Source organism: Microcaecilia unicolor, chromosome 8, assembly GCF_901765095.1.
Source record: "Microcaecilia unicolor chromosome 8, aMicUni1.1, whole genome shotgun sequence".
Taxonomy (NCBI): domain Eukaryota; kingdom Metazoa; phylum Chordata; class Amphibia; order Gymnophiona; family Siphonopidae; genus Microcaecilia; species Microcaecilia unicolor.
The window spans coordinates 62,026,105-62,043,299 of NC_044038.1; the positions used below are offsets into that span (position 1 = coordinate 62,026,105).

The 17,195-nt window shown below is 42.0% G+C and overlaps 1 protein-coding gene across 1 annotated transcript in view; it reads right to left on the reverse strand.

The window, feature by feature from the left end:
* CREBBP (CREB binding protein) overlaps positions 1-17,195 on the reverse strand; it is an 846,007-nt gene that overhangs the window by 133,370 nt on the left and 695,442 nt on the right. The window contains exons 25-26 of the mRNA XM_030211575.1: positions 14,136-14,282; positions 9,199-9,312 (exon numbers count right to left, since the gene is read on the reverse strand). Of these exons, the coding sequence (XP_030067435.1) occupies positions 9,199-9,312; positions 14,136-14,282 (261 nt within the window). The remainder of the gene's footprint in view (positions 1-9,198; positions 9,313-14,135; positions 14,283-17,195) is intronic.

Here is a 17,195-nt window from a genome sequence, read left to right on the forward strand (position 1 = left end):
GAAAGATTCCCCTACAAGTGTATGTATCCATGGCAGGTAGAACGTCTGATTTTGTCCAAATTCAGGAGTATTTTGGATCCAATATACACCCCAAAACATCAACACTAAAAGTTAAAACTTTAAATTCCTATTGCCCAATTAGAACCCCTTTAAATTCTGCATGATTTTAAGCTCTTCTTAAGAATGAATCTAAGGTCATTATAAACAAAAGAAAATGGGGGAGGGGGATAAGAGGTATCCCTGTCTGGTCCCTCATTTTGAAAAACCTACAGATAAGTCCCTATACATCCCAGTACTTGCTTGGGGGTCCCTCATACAACACCTTCACGACATCACTGAGCAATCCCTGAAGAACAGAGTTCCCGGGAACGAGAAACATGTACTCACAAATCAATCTGCTTGAAAGCTTTCTCTGTATCACAGGATAATGCAGACACACTTGGTAGCCTTCTCTGTGGGCTGCCTGCTTGGACATGCTCTCCCTAGCTTGCTTATTTAATTTCAACAGCCAAATCGGGTACAAAGGTGACCTTCCCGTTTTAAGGCACGTCACACACTGTTATTCAGTTCTCTCTTTTCCACGTACTGTGATGGACATTGCTCTCCTCTGGGAAAGGAAAGCTGAATGAATTTCATTTTACCCAGATTAATCCTACCTGTACTGACCCAAAGGGCCAAATTATTGTACCAGCATACTTGACTTCCGGAGATTCACCTTCTCTGATAAACCCTATGGGCTCACTAGGAGTACCCACAGGTTTCCAGCACCACTGACCCAGCCCCTCAGGGGACTCTCTCATGGCTGCTTACACAAAGAGGCAGTATATTAAAGTTGCAAAAAGGGAAGTCACCATGAGGAACACTCGTTCAAACACAAGAAACCACTTGATTCCTCTTCAGACGTGAAGTCCGCACAAGTAGCAAATCAGTTTCTGACAACTCCTTCACCTTTCAATGTACAAGCTTCCTGTACAACTCAGCCTTGAAAAAGGTAAGTAAAAAAAAAAAGTGAGACTGAAGCACTGCTCCAAACCTGCTACTTTAACCTCTGCTCTTCAGCCACAGCACCCACCTCAGGAATCTACTATTCTCCCTGAGGTCTCTGTGCCTCAACAACTTGATGCCACACAAGACACTTCTTCCATTTTACTACAACTCTTTCAAAACGTGTTGCAGCAACCATCTCCATCTTCGCCTCTTTTATATCAATCTGCTCATTTCCCTGTGCCTCACACTCCCTCACCAGCACCTTCTTTAAAAAGAAATCGTCCTTTCCCAGTATCACAACAACGGACACATTTGTCTTTGGCGCCTACTGAAGAGATTTCTTCAGAAGAACCCTCTTTCCAGATATGGAACACCCATCCACTTCCACTGACAAACCTCACCAACCAGATCCACCAAAATCTGATCCTCCTCCAGAGGATGTTAACTATTCCAAATTTATACAAAAGGTATTGTAGGACCTGGCACAGGGAACAGAAACAGCAGTTATGAACAAAAAGGATTTTCAAAGCATTTTAAAAGTGGCAAGACTCTCCTTCAGGACCAATTGCAGTCCCTACCCACATCATTCTATAGGTATTACAAGCGAAGACCTGGCAAAATCCCTATTCTCAACAGCCTATCTCCAAATGCCTGGATAAAAAATACAAAGTCCAGTCCGCACCAGGACATGAAAAAACTCAACTCCCTCATGATTCCATGGTTTTTGAAGTTGCAATCAATAAATCAAATTCTTCAAAGTCTCATCCTTTCTACACTCCAGGGAAAGAACCTAAAACTTTGGATATAGTAGGCAGGAAATTTTTCCAGATGTCATGCTTGCCTCAAGAATAGCAGCTCATCAACTCAAAATATTAACAACATTCTAAACTATATGCTGAATTAGAATCCATCTCTACACCTTTTCCGTAATAAAATGGAAGAAAATCACTTTTCATTTGATCACAAACATGTATGATCTTTATGATACAACTTCATGCCCAAGAACTCTATCCTCTGCGGTAAGACGAGTAGCCTGGTCACGTGTGTCAGGACTCAGAGATGATCTGTAAGATAGATTAGCAGGTGCCCCATGTCTAGGGGACAATCTCTTTGGAGATAAAGTAAAATAAGCAGTCACACAAGTCAAAGATCAAGCCACATTTAAAGATGTCTCTAACCCTATTTGACACTACATCTTACAAAAGATGGTCTTTCACTTATAGGAAACCTTATCCTTACCAACCTTTTTACAAGAAAGGTATCAGCCCTATTCAAGCCCACAGCAACCTCAACCTTCACAACAATTTTCAGTTTGAAGATCACATCCAAGAAAACGGAAAGCTCCAAATTCCTCCAACACATTACCCACAAATGCTACTCCAAGCTTTAGACATTTTACCACTTGGGGGCCGCATTCGTTTCTTTTTCAAGCCTCGCAGCACATTACGATACCAGTGGGTTTTCACCCTAGTCAAATACGACTACAAAATAAATTTCATCAAAATTCCTACAACATATCACCCTATTCTCACCCAGTCTACAACCCAGCAAGCCACCATATTGTTCCAGAAAATTCAATCTTTGCTTCAACCCAAGCAATAGAACTGGTGAACCCTCCATCAGCCAGCTAGGGCTTCTACTCTCATTTCCCGATTCCAAAGAAATTGGGAGGTCTCAAATCCCTGAACATGTTAGTAAAAAAAAAAAAAAAAAAAAAGTAAAAGTAAAATATATATATACAAGAATGCTATGTATACAAACAATCCTACTTCTCATTTCTCAGCAGTCTCGGTTAGTGACACTAGATGTAAAAGATACCTACACTCACATTACAACACACCCCAATGCATTGGAAATATCTGTGCTTCACATTCTAAAATTAACTTTTTCAATAGTGTTCTTCCATTTGGCCTATCCACTGCCCCCAGAATATTTACCAAGACTTTAGTAATAGCAGCCTAGCTCAGGAGGAGACAAATCTTTGTCTTTCCTTACTTAGACGATTGGCAGGTTGTTGGGCACTCCAAAAGAGAACTCTTACAAGCTCTTCACACTACAACAACATGGAATCTCTCGGTTTCATTTTTGGTGCATTTTTACCACACATTTTCCCACATAAGCAGGCGCAATGCGGCTTACATTAAGTCAAGAGTATACAATTCAATATAGAGATGGCACAGAAACAGAATGTGACAGGAAGGGAAGATACACGGGATGACATGGGCAAAGGACAGGGGTGAAGAGTCAAACAGTGGTAGAGGTTAAACAGTGGAGCAGCCAGGGGAATAAGCCTTGGCGAATAAGGTCTTTAAGGACTTCTTGAACTGCTGATGGTTGACGAGCTCCTTAAGCTGTCATGGCAGGACATTCCAGGATTGTGTGCTGATGTAGGGGAAGGACGAAGCACAAAGAGTCTTGTATTTTACATGCCTACAGGTGGGGTAATGAAGATGGAGGTAAGTCCTTGCAGAGCTCTGGGCATTTCTAGAGGGCAGATCGATTAGAGTAAGCATGTATTCAGGGGCTTCTCCATAGATTATCTTCTGTGTAAGTGAATAAATTTTAAATGTAATACGGACCTTGATAGGGAGCTAGTGTAATTGAAAATGGAGCGGCTGAGCAGGAACAAAGCGTGATTTCCCCAGGATAAGTTGTGCGGCTGTGTTTTGAGCCGTTTGATGATTAATAATATAGTCCCGGCAACCGGCATAGATCCCACTGCAGTAGTCTATATGGGACAGGACCAGCCAGTGAACAAGGGTACGGAATAGCTCCTGTGTTAAGAAATGCCCGATACGCTTCAGCCTCCACATTGCATAGAACATACTCAGGCTATTGGAGATTGGAAGTTTGTAGTCCTTAACGGCGACTGTTCTGTGGACAACTTTACAGTACTGGGACGAAAGGATAAGACGTTGTGTTTTGTCTTTATTAAGCTTAAACAAAAACGCCTTTGCCTAGGAATCCATGATGGAAAAACTGGCGTCTATTTCTCCAGAGATTTCAGCTAGTGTTGACCGGAAAGGGATGTAGATGGTCACATCGTCCGCATAAATGAATGGGTTAAGGCCGAGTTTTGATAGTGCTTTTGCTAGTGGAATCAGCATGACATTGAAAAGGATAGGAGAAAGGGGTGAGCCCTGAGGTACCCCACAATCGGCTTTCCATGGTGCAGAAATGTTGGCATTAGCTTTGATTCGGTAGGTTTGGGAGGATAGGAAACCCTTGATCCAGTAGCACGTTCCCACTTATTCAGAATGTATCCAGCAGGTACAGCAAAAGCTCATGAGCCACCATGTCGAACGCACTGGACAAATTGCATTAATAAGATTTGGTTCCCAGTGGTTATTTCCCTGTTGAAATTAGATAGAACAGTAACCAGAACTGTTTCGGTGCTCTGCTGCGGAAAGAACCCCGATTGAGAGCAATGTAAAATGTTCAAGTTCCGCACGTAATCAGTGAGCTGAGTAGTGACCAAACTTTCCATTGTTTTAATAAGTAATGGGATTGAAGCTACTGGCCGATAATTTGAAATAACATCAGCATTTATCTTTGGGTTCTTGGGACTTGGTATGAGAAGAATGCTTCCATGCGTAGAAGGGAAAAGACCCCGTTCGAGCATGAAGTTTAGATAGGAGGTAAAATCCACGATGAAGCATTCAGGCGTAGTTTTTAACAGATGACGAGGGCAGATATCAAGACCACAACGTTTCTTTGAGAACTTTGAAAGCACTCTTGCTATAGCATCAACAGTTACAGAGCTAAAGGTGGACCAGCTGCAGTCTGCTGGGCAAAGGTCTGGTGGTGAGTCCAGTGATATGAGAAAGTCCTCGACAACAGCAGTACTGCCGAGTAGTGATTTTCGTAACAGTTGGATTTTCTCACTGAAATAGGTTGCAAGCTCGTCAGCAGAGGGACAGGCGGTTTGCGTGGACAGAGTTCTGCGCGTATCGAGGAACGAATTCAAGAGTCGCTGAATTTTCTTAGCGTCCTTGCCAGCTGATGTAAGTTTTTCCGAAAAGTATGATCGCTTCGCACGTTTGATGGCGTATTTGTATTTCCAATGACTTGATTTCCATGTGTTGAGGGTATAATCGGTTCTCAATTTACGCCATGCTCTTTCAAGTTTTCTGATTTGTGTCTTTAGTACTTTTAGCTCCACAGTGAACCAAGGCGTGGACGTGCGATTGTAGGATGTTTTACGTCGCAAGTGTGTGATTTCATCGAGGGCACACTTGCATCTGTCCTCCCAGGCAGTTAGATAATGAAGTGAGTCTGTGTCAGCTGACCAATTATCACTGCAGAACAATCGCCAAAATAGCTGAGGATCAACTACACCCCTTGAGAAATAGGCAGTGGGATTGCTTTGTTGGGAAATGCCCGATTTTAACCAGTGCAAGGTGAATTGTAGTTTGAAATGGTCAGACCAAGGTGTAGCCACCCACCTGATGCCATCTAGCTGGAAATTGTAGTGGCGATGAATTTATAGGAGAGAAGATCTAGCGAGTGACCTTTTGAGTGTGATGGACAGATGCTGGGTCAACTGAGGTTCCAAAGGCAGAGGAAATCCAGGAAATGGGTTGCATCCATAGATAATTGGCTTTCCAAATGGAGATTAAGATCACCCAGAATTAAGATATTTGAGTGAGCAATGCACGTGCTGGAGATGAAGTCCATAAGCTCTGTCTGGCAAGATTTCCAGGCATTAGGCGGTCTGTAAAACAGGACGCAAGCAAGATGACCACGAAGAGTAGAATGTTGGATAAGTGATCAGCGCAAGTTTCTACTGTGAGGTAGGAGCAATAAATTAACAATATCCCTCCGCCTCTCTTTCCTTGTCTATCCCAGTGTACGAACTTGAATCCCGGAGGGCACAGGTCTAGCACAATCGGGTCATTAGGCACCTGGAGCCATGTTTCTGTAAGGAAGAGGAGATCTAGGTCCTCAGATATGATCCAATCCGATATAAGTTCAGGCTTATTCACCACGGACCTGGAGTTTATGTAACCCACGCGAAGCTGAAGGAACTGATCAGCCTGCCTAATGTCACGCAAGACATTTATTAGGCATCTAGGTCTTGCAGGAGGGAGGTTAGCCAAATTAAGGATGCACACTTGCTCCAAGTTAAAAGCATGGTGAGCTGGACAGCAAGGCAAAATTCTTCTGCTGTGAGAGACAAGAGGAATGATGTTCAACACAGGTTCAGTCACAGTGAGCGCGGTGTGGATAAGGATAGAGGAGTAAATAACAAAGAGGAGGGTAGAGGAAAACATTGTAAATGAATCCTTGCTGAAGACACTGTCACTAGAGCAGTAGCTGAAGCAGGAACCCCTCGTTTAAACTGGAGTCAGTCGACTGTACATCATCTCGGACTGCAGGGCAGGAGAGCTGGTGCTGCAATCCGTTCACACACTCAAAAACTCCAGTAACGAATAGCTGAGTGGGTGGTGGATGCCAGCGATGAACAGCTGCTTGGTGGTAGAGAAGGCGGGGCACCACGGAGAAGACGTTAAATTGAGACAGTGCAGGGCAGATTGCAGGTTATAGCAACGAATGGCCGAGAAGCCTGACTGTAGGAGGGAGCTAATTGGCTGCTGGCCCGTAGCACAGTTGGAGTAACGGTCGAGTGAAATGAGGAGGTACGGAAGGCAGGCTGAATGTCCGCAGGAAGCCAGACGCAGGCTTTCCAATTTGGGCTAGTAGGCGGTAGGCACTCCACAATTAAACTGATACTGATACCAATGTCGCTGCACCTAGAGCACAATTGGGCCAGACTGCAGTTGGTGGGCGGTTAGGCCACGGAATGGCGGCGATGAACAAAGCCGGCCAGTTTTCAGAGATGGCCGGTCATCAGCTTCGCAAACTCGCAGTGACACGTTGGAGCACTTTGATTAAGTAAGGATCAAGCGAAAGCAGGCCAATGCTCAACTGAATAGCGGCTGAACTTCAGAGGGCCTCCGGAGCTGTGAGTTCCACGTCTGTCGAAGCGGTGGCCATTTTCATGTTCATTCATCATCAACACACAAAAATCACACCTACTACCAACTCTGTCACTTCAGTTCATTGGTGCCATCCTCGATAAAACCCAAGCTTGATTATTCCTTTCACATGATTGAGTGCACACCATCCACATGCTCAAAATACAATTTTTTACAGACGGAGACATGCACTCCAGATCCCTATTCAAACTCTTAGAACACGTCAGCCACAACAGTTGGAATTTCTATGGCACAACTTCGCATGCGTCCCATTCAATGGGGTCTCAAAACTCAATGGGATCAGTATAACGTGCACAAAATAACTATAATACCGCAGATCAAACAAGACCTCACTTGGTGGCTGAACACCTCCAATATGCAGAATGGCGTACCGTTCAATACACCCCAACAGAGAGCTAACAGGTTGGGGAGCCCTTCTGCCTTTGTAGGATGTTATCGCTCCATGGTGCACCAGCACTTGGAATATTATGTGCAATTTTGGTCACCGCATCTCAAGAGACAGTGAAATTAGAAAAGGGCAACAAAAATGATAAAGGGGATGGGACGACTTCCCTCTGAGGAAAGGCTAAAGTGGCTAGGGCTCGTCAGCTTGGAGAAAAGACAGCTGAGGGGATATAATGATAGAGGTCTATAAAATAATGAGTGGAGTGGAAAGGGTAGACGTGAATCACTTGTTTACTCTTTCCAAAAATACTAGGAGTAGGGGGCATGCAATGAAGCTATAAAGATGTAAATTCAAAACAAATCAGAGAAAATATTTCTTCACTCAATGTGTAAACTCTAGAATTCATTGCCAAAGAATGTGATAAAGCAGTTAGCTTAGCAGGTTTTAAAAAAAGGTTTGGATAACATCCCAAAAGAAAAGTCCATAAGCCATTATTAAAATGGATTTGGGGAAAAACCACTGCTTATTTCTAGGATAAGAAGCATAAAATGTATTGTACTGTTTTGGGATCTTGCAATCTGGATTGGCCACTGTTGGAAACAGGATGCTGGGCTTGATGGACCTTCAGTCTGTCCCAGTCTGGCAACGCTGACTAATCTTGAAAGCACAACACCTTCTGTTCATTATATAGTATCATTTGTTTGCCTCCTCTGAGCAAGTGTAAAATCTCTTGTTTAAGTACATAGTTCAGTAGATGATAGATCACCACTGGGGGTCAAACATTAACCTCCTGGCATGGGCCCAGCCTGTGCACATGGTCCGACAGTGCTTTTTAATTGAAGGCTCCATTCCAATCATGTTCCTAAAAAGACTAAGCAGGCTGAATCATTCAGACAGAATTGCAAACTTTGTGCACTTTATCTAAAGCAGCGGTTTTCAACCTTTTTCATCTTGTGGCACATTTACAAGGCGCAAAAATTGTCAAGGCGTACCTTCAGTTTTTAAGGAAATATATTTTTTATCATTTAACAAACAAGTATTAACATTATTGCCACAAATAAAATGCATTCAAAAACAACAATTTTAAAGCAAATCCCCCCACCCATCACCCTCATCTTTAAAAAATAAATCAATGGGAAATCTGTGCTTGGTGTTGTCTTTTCCAGCCCCTCTCCATGCACCCACATGCTATCCACCTTTTTTTCCAGGCCCCATCCCTACACCCACATGCCATCCACCTTCTTTCCAGTTTCCTCCCTGCGCACATACACACCATCCATATTTTTTCCATCCCTCCCCCCTGAACCCACACTCCAGCCCCCTAATCAGTCCTCATCCGAGATTCATATAATCAAACAAATACTTACCGCTTTGTGACAAACCATGGTTAACTGCCACCCTTTCCTAATAATTCATAGCACCCTGTTTGTTTTTTTGGCTGCCACCACACACTGGGCAGAAGATTTCATTGTATTATCTACAACAACACCTACATCTTTTTCTTGGGTTCTGATCCCCAAGGTGGACCCTATGATTTGGATTATTTTTCCCCCATGTGCATCATTTTGCGTTTGTCCACATTAAATTTCATCTGCCATTTGATTTGGCACTTCAATAAACATTTGACTCTTGATCATACCTCTGGAATCTCATCGCTCTATGGACCTTTTTTGGAAGGCCATTTGTCCATCCCTACTTTGTTTTCCTGGGGAAATGAAAGCACCATGATAGGGTAGTAGCTACTGAAAACAAATTCAAATTGTTTTTGTTATTTCTTAGTAACTGCACAAGGAAAGGTTGTTTAGAGAAATCAGAAAAGTCACTCACCCAAGTTTCTTCACATATTCTAGGTATCCAATAAGAATTTCATGATAAACAGCTGTTCGGAGGCACCGTGGACGGAAGAAATGTATACTATCCAGATAAGATATGTACACTCGCCTGGAGTGAAAAATGAAATGAGGAAATTTATATTTAATTTGGTTTGTACATTTTATCTCAAAATTATCTAAAAACTTGTACAATATACCAATTGTATGAAAAGTACAATTAACCCCCCCCCCCCAAATTCCATTTAGTATTGCTTTTCCCAAGAGAAAAAAAATGGGGTTACTCAAACTATAATTTCAGTATTCCCAGTCTGCATGCAGTTTTTACTTTTTTTATAATAAAGTATCAGGGATCATTTAATCAATCTGACAGAATGCACATGTTCTCTCTTAATCTGCAATAATGCTGGACATAGTAGAACAAGCATAAAAGATCCACTGGGTCCTAGAGGTTCATGAGTTTTTAGGAGTAATATTCTGCCTGTGGCAGTCAATGGTTTTTAAGTTGCTGACCGCTGCAGGCAGAATAGAGCCCAGATATTCAATGCCCAGGCCATGTCCAGGCTCTGGCACTGAATATCTGGGTATGTGGGGTCACTCAGAAAACTGAGCACTAGCTGATACTCAAGACTGGTGCCCTTTTTGCTGTACTAATTTTATTCACTTACTAAGTCAATTATTGGACTGAATATCACCCAATGTTCAGCCCTTATCCCAGTGGCGTAGCCACAGGTGGGCCTGGGTGGGCTCAGGCCCACCCAACAGTAGCACATGTTTCGCGGTAGCTGGTGGAGATCCCAAGCTCTGCCAGCTGAAGACTTTCCCCCGATAGTAACACAATTCTACTCTCCACAATACTGGCACCTGTGCATGCTCAGTTTTCAGTGCATGCCTGCTGCAGACTGCCAAGGTGGAAGGAAGCATTTTCCTGCCAGCTGAGATATTTTTTGGGTGGTGGTGGTGGGGGGGGGGGGGGGGGGAGAGAACGTTTGGTGCCCATCCACTTCGTGCCTAGGCCCACCCAAAATCTGTTGTCTGGCTACGCCCCTGCCTTAACCAGTTAACCAACCAAAGACAAGACATAAGTTATAAAGCCCTATTTGACCGGTTTACTTAACCAGTTAAGGGCTGAATATCAGCTTGCCCCTGGACTGTCCACAAAATAGCTGGTTTCAGCTTTGGTGGTTAGAGGGGATATTCAGTGGCACTATGTGGGTAAATGCTGCAGAATATTCCCTTGAGGCCCACTCAGCATGAGTCTACCAGCTAAGAGCCTCTCAACCAGTTAACTCATTTTGAGCATTGAATCCCATATTTTTAAAGTTCAATCATTTTTATTGACAAATGTAACATATTCTATGCATTGAAGATAACAGGTTACAACCTCAATTTCACTTTCCATGCTGATATCAACACTATATACATTTGTCTATTTGTGCTTAATCTCTCCCCCCTCCCCTTTTCCCCTCCCTATCCCTCCCGGGGAATCCCATATTTTTAAATGCAAAACTTTATATAAACACATTTTTATTCTACTTTTGAGTCTGTATATGCTCTTTTAGTTATGGGTCCTTGTATAATCATCAAATAAACTGACATTTGCAAAACAAATGTATGTTCTCAGAGACCAATACAATAAGATACATTGGGATAATCACTTAGGTGCAAAGATGCCAAACTTAGTGCATTTTTAGTTTAGATCTCATGTAGGAATGGTTTAGGTCACAAAAATTGTATGTGAAAAAAGAATAATAATTTTAGAAACTTTCCATGTTATTGGCACAGAGTGAGTTGCAAATTGAATTATTCTCAATGCAGTAAAGTAACCAAACGTTTTGCTTTTTTTTTTTTTTTTGTTTGCACTCATTTTTTACTACGTTCCTAGAGTTTAAGTAAAATTCTAATATTTACTTTAAGTTAGGAAAGAAAAAGGCCAAACACTCACACATTCCATACCCAGGACCCTCTAGGTCTGGGACCTCTGAACTGGGGACCCCATAAACTAAATTACACACCTACCCCAGTCAATAGCCCATCTATACACAGCCTAATTATTCAGTAACCCCACCCCTCTTAAACTATAGGCTTCCTTTAAAGGCCCGTTTTACTCAATTTTCCTGGTCTTCTGCTATGGCTGTTTTTAAAATAGTACCAATTGGGCAGAAATCAGTGACCTGAATTGAACTGCCACCATACAGATAAAGAAAGGCATATAGTGCTGAATGTGCAACATAAGTTGCAAAACATATTTGGGTAGGGTTAAATGGGAAGATGGGACTTCTCCTTGGGAAAGAAGAGGAAAAAATGGAAGATGTTTAAATAAGGAATCTTATATTAGCGTAAAGAATCTTAAACCCGAATGTATAACTCTGTATCGACAATCTTAGAAAAATTTTGGAAAATATGGTTTGCATTTAAGACAAGAGCCAGGAAAGTTAAGTATATTGGGATCTATAGTAGGTTCTGTAGGATGGGTAGAATACTGAGTGGGTAAGAAATAGGTTGGAGGAGAGGAGGTTGAGGCCACTCTGGAATCGCACAGGAATTTCCCTGACTTGGGAGTCCTATACTGGACTAGAAGGCCTACAATTTTCTTTTTAGTTTAATGTGCAAGTTAAACTATGCTACCATTTTTGAATTTAATGGTTAGAGGTAGAATACAATTTTAATTGTACTACTATTTTTGGCATTTTTTTTAGAATGGCCCTCAGTGACATACAAACACATTGCATTTTGTTACATCTTGTGTTGGCCCCACACAGCAAACACACAAATTGTGTGGGAATCAACAAGGGAAAGTAGATTTTATTTTCTGGTCCCAGCTTTGTGGAATTCTTTACCACATCATATCAGACTTGAAAAATCTGCATTTCAAGTCTGATATGACTTGAAAAATATTATACCACTTTTGTTCTTTACTTAAACCTCATTTTTTGAGCTGCTTTCAATTACCCATAATTCCTGTTTGACCTATGGGAGAAGAGGAGACAGTCATGCACATGATCGGCAATGTTTTTCAGAGGTTAGAGACCAGCTTGACTCAGCCAGGTGGTGATGTCACCCACATATGTGGCTGTTTTGATTCTGCTTATCAGCAAAGAATATCATTATAGCTCTGTATAGATCCGTTGCGCGAAAGCACCTTGAATACTTTATGCAGGAGTAATTGCCCTCTCTTTTAAAAGACACTGTGTAAAAAGAAGAAATTCACAGAAGGGCAACAAAAATGATAAAGGGTATACAATACCTCTTTTATGAAAAAAGGCAGGATAGGAGCTGACAGAGGCAGTGCCATAGCGAGGGCGGCTGACACCAGGGGCGGGTCGCCGCTGCGCACCCCCCCCCCCCCGGTGCAGCATGGCGCCCCCTTCGGCGCACACCCCCCCTCCGGCACGCACCCTCCCCCGGAGCACGATCTTACCTAGTTTAGAAGCGAGGGGTGGGCGGGAGGGCTGATCCACCCCCGAGTCCACGTCGCTGGGAGCTGCGTCGACTCCATTGGTTCCTTGCTCTCTCTGCCCCGGAACAGGAAGTAACCTGTTCAGGGGCAGAGGGAGCAAGGAACCAACGGAGACGACACCCCCCCAGCGGCGTGCACCCGGGGCGGACCGCCCCACCGCCCCCCCCTTCCTACGCCACTGGACAGAGGGCATATAGAGCTTTACAAAATCACGAGTGAGGTGGAACTATTAAACAGGGTACACTTATTTAACCTTTCAAACACTAAAAGGATACCCCCATGAAACTAGCAGCAGACTAAAGAAGAACTGTAGGGAGTGTTTTTTCACACAGCACATAATTAAGCTATGGAATCTGTTGCTGAAGGACATGGTCCAGATGCCTAACAGAGGGGTTCAAAAGAAGTACGAACAAGTTCCTAGATGATGAACAAGTCCAAAAAGCAAAGTTACTCACCTGTAGCAGGTGTTCTCCAAGGACAGCAGCTAAGTACTCTCACAGCTGGGTGATTCCACGGAGCCTGGTGCAGCTGTTGACTAGCTAGATTAATGTAGAATTTTCTAGCACTGTCCCACCACGCATGCGCTAGTGCCTTCCCGCCTGACACATGAGCTCGGGTCTCTCAGTCATGTAAAATAGCTAAACAATATAACTCTAAGGGGAGGTGGAAGGGTATGTGAGAACACATGGCCTGCTGTCCTCGGAGAACACCTGCTAAAGATAACTACTTTCTCAGAGGACAAGCAGGCCAGATGTATTCTCAAAGCTGAAAATCCCTAGCTACCAGGCTCATCAAAAATAATGCTAGGATAATAGGGATTTGAAATGTTGAGGTCTCAAAGTCAATTAACCTGAAACTATTTATATACTAGTCATGAAGGTGCAGCCTGGAACTGAAGAATACAGGGCCTGGGGGGGGCAGTGGAGTTGGATTCTAGACACCGAACCAATTCTGCAGGAATGCCTGTCCAAACCGGCTGCTGGCTGTCATATCGGGTGTCCTGCTCAAGGCAGTAATGAGATGTTAATGTGTGGACAGATAACTATGTCGCAGATTTGCAAATTTCCTCTATGGAGGCTGATCTCAAGTGGGCTATTGATATATGAGGTATGAAAAATAGGGCTACTTTTTGGAACCTGCTGGGTACATATAACCCTGACTGGCCACTGTCAGAAACAGAATGCTGGGCTTGATGGATCCATAGCCTGACTCAGTATGGTTATCTTATTATTTAATGTCATGTATTTATTGAAAGAAGTGTTACTTCAGTCTCGTCACCTCATGCTTAATGTGTTAAAACCATGCTTTAAAATAATGTTAATATATTATTTTTGGAATACATCCATCACAATTACTAAGTTTCAATATCCTGGTTTAGTATTGAAAGGATACTTTGTATGTAGAAAAGACATAGCTTGAACATTATTAGGAATGAAACCCAAAGCTCAAATTCTGTATTGAGCATTAAATATTACCTGGTGTTTGGAAGCGCACAATCCGAGCCATACTCCTGCACATGCATTCCAAAAAAACACACATCCACACCATCAATCTCCTCAAAGGCAAAGAGTGCTTTGGTTCGATAAGGGAAGGACTCCGACATTTCACCAGTATCCACAAATCTGCAGCAAAGAACAAATGTAATGGAACAGCATGATTAGGGCTATCAATTCACAAGAGCGAGATCTGGATCACTAACATCTATTCAAATTATAGCAATCGAAACACTACAGAACTGTTCACACACACAATTGCCCTCATACTAATATTTATTCTTCGGTACCAATATATGGTAACATTACAGTGAGCAATACTTATAAATTATATCCATTATAACTACAATCCTGAAAGATTAAACTATAAATAGACATTATGATGCACCATTGGTAAATCAAGGTTGTCATTTTAGATGCCTTTGTGGAAATACTATGTGTATGCCAGCATTTACACATGTAGACTGCATACACGTTTAAGTGCTACTTTAGAATGCAGAGATTTAAATGTACAATAGCTGTAGAACAGTGGTTCTTAATCTTCATTCTGCTGTGATACACCTGCCAGACAATGTTCTGCATGACACACTAAATACTACAAGTCACAGCTAAAGAAAGACAAAACTTTGTGTATCATTTCATTGTTGCTATCAATGATGCAAGGGAAATACAAACACCAGTGTCTGTATGACGCCAGGGTGAAGGAGAGTGATGGGCCAGAGGCTAGCAACATTTCCAGTTAGGGCTGGTGATAGAACAAGGGACCAGTAATGGAGATTTAAGTACCTGGCTTCCTTGTTCTCAGCACTTTTTAACCTGCCACACACAGGATTGTTAAAGCACAAATGTGCTGTCTGTCAATTCTTTGATGACATACTTCCTAGATGTTGGTGACACACCAGTGTGTCCCAACACACTGGTTGACCACTGCTGTAGAACACACAGATTCAAAGATGGCATGGTATGGGCAGTCAATAAAAATATGGGAATATACACGTATTATTAAAAGTTCCACCCATCAAAATTTACATCTGCTCAGAGGCACATACAAGCATCAGCTACCTGCTTATTTGGACCTGGGGTCTCTAGCAGCAATCGAGGCAGCAAGCACATTTTATATGCAATCCAGGCACACAAACACTTAAGCATAGATCTAAGATAATCATATGCTCAGCACCCTCCCTCCTCATTTTTGCACCTCAACTTTAACACTCACCCCAGGTAGTTAATCACGACCCCCTAAAACTTCCTTCCCTCCCAACTTATACTTCCCACTCCTCCCCCGTTACCAATCTGACTTATTTCTAACTCATTGAATCACTCTTCCCCTTACAATCTTGCTTATTCAGGAAAATCAATGGCTACTCTAGGCACAATGGCTTCTATGCTGACAAAGCCATTCTGGGATTGGATGAATTGCATATCAACTGACCTTGGTGTTTAAAAGCTTTCAGAATGCTGCGGCCATCTTTTAGTGTTGAAGCAGGTTGTGATACACATCGTATGAAGATTAAGGTATCTTTGTTTCTTGGGCTGATTTCATTTGACTTTTGAGAGTTAGATAATACATTTTTTGTATTTCATTTTTTTTTAACAGGGGTTTGCCTTGAAACAGCTTTTGTGTGAAACAGGTGACCCCCCCCCCCCCCCCCCCCCGTTAAAACTCAGATAAGTTACACTTATCAACATATTTATTGATGGACTTGTGCATTTGAAATTGTTGATAAAGTACGGAGTGAAAAAAATATACAAAGTATACAAAGAAGAAGAATATGAACACAGTTTGGATAAAATATTTGAAAAGAAGAAAATGTTTAAAATATCGTTTGGATTAATGACGAGATGAGGTGTTTCACCTACTTTCATTGATATATTTCAAAGCCGAAGACTTAAGTGGAAGTGTTCCTCTGAAGATCCAAATTCATACAACTGTGATGATAACTGGTACCTCAGGCATAAAGGCTAGTCTGAATTTACATCAAACAATTCTAAAGAATGTTTATAGCAGTAAAAATGTATGTCTTCTTAACTTTCCTGTTACTAGATATTTGTCACCTGAAATTCTCTTGCAAAAATGTTTAACTGATATTCTTTAAGGTGCCTGATCCAGAGAAGACACAAATTTCTAACATATGTTCCTAGGAAATATCTGAATGTAGCAGAAGCTGAAGGAGGTTTGGAGACTCACAAGATTCTTTTCCACCCACTCCACACTACCAGTCTCCTTTTCCTTAGAGGCTGATAAACTTTGGGTGTTACGATTGTTCTGTAAAAATAAAGATAGCTATCTATATGGAAATATAGAAGTGGTCAAAACACTTCTATATATACACATCATGAGCTATCCATGATGAAGTAGCAATATTTTTATCCCTTAAAGCAAGTGTTCCTGCCACAGGGGCAACTTATTTTTTAAAATTACTATGTAAATGCCTTGTCTGCTATAAGGATAAAGACACGTGTTCCTGGGACCTTCTCATTTGGAGAAGTCTGAGGGTAAGGGGTGAACCTAATTGGGAACAGGGGTAAGTACTGATCTTGTTTGAGCACTGAGTGTGGAATTTGTTATTTGTTTTCTTAATTAAAAAGTTTTCCTATTCCCCTTTGAAGTGAGCTTTTGAGTAATTTTCTTTGGGACCCTTTTACTAATTTATTTATTTGTTACATTTGTATCCCACATTTTCCCACCTTTTTGCAGGCTCAATGTGGCTTACATAGTACCGGAATTTACTGTTTCCGGTGTGAATAAATACATTGTGCTGTTGTGGTAAGATGAAGTTTATATGGCAAAGCCACAGAATAGTCGTAATGCGGAAGAGTAATGTTGTGAACATACATGCTTTGGTTTTTTTGTGTAGCCGAGGTTAGTGCACTAAGGACCTCTTTTACTAAACCACACTAGTGATTCCTGCATAACAAATGTGACACAGCCCATTCAAAATGAATGTGCTGCGGTGTATTTGCCACACTGGGAATTGCTAGCACAGTTTAGTAAAAGAGGCCCTAACGGAATTAGTGTGCGCTAAATGCTAAGAAACAGAA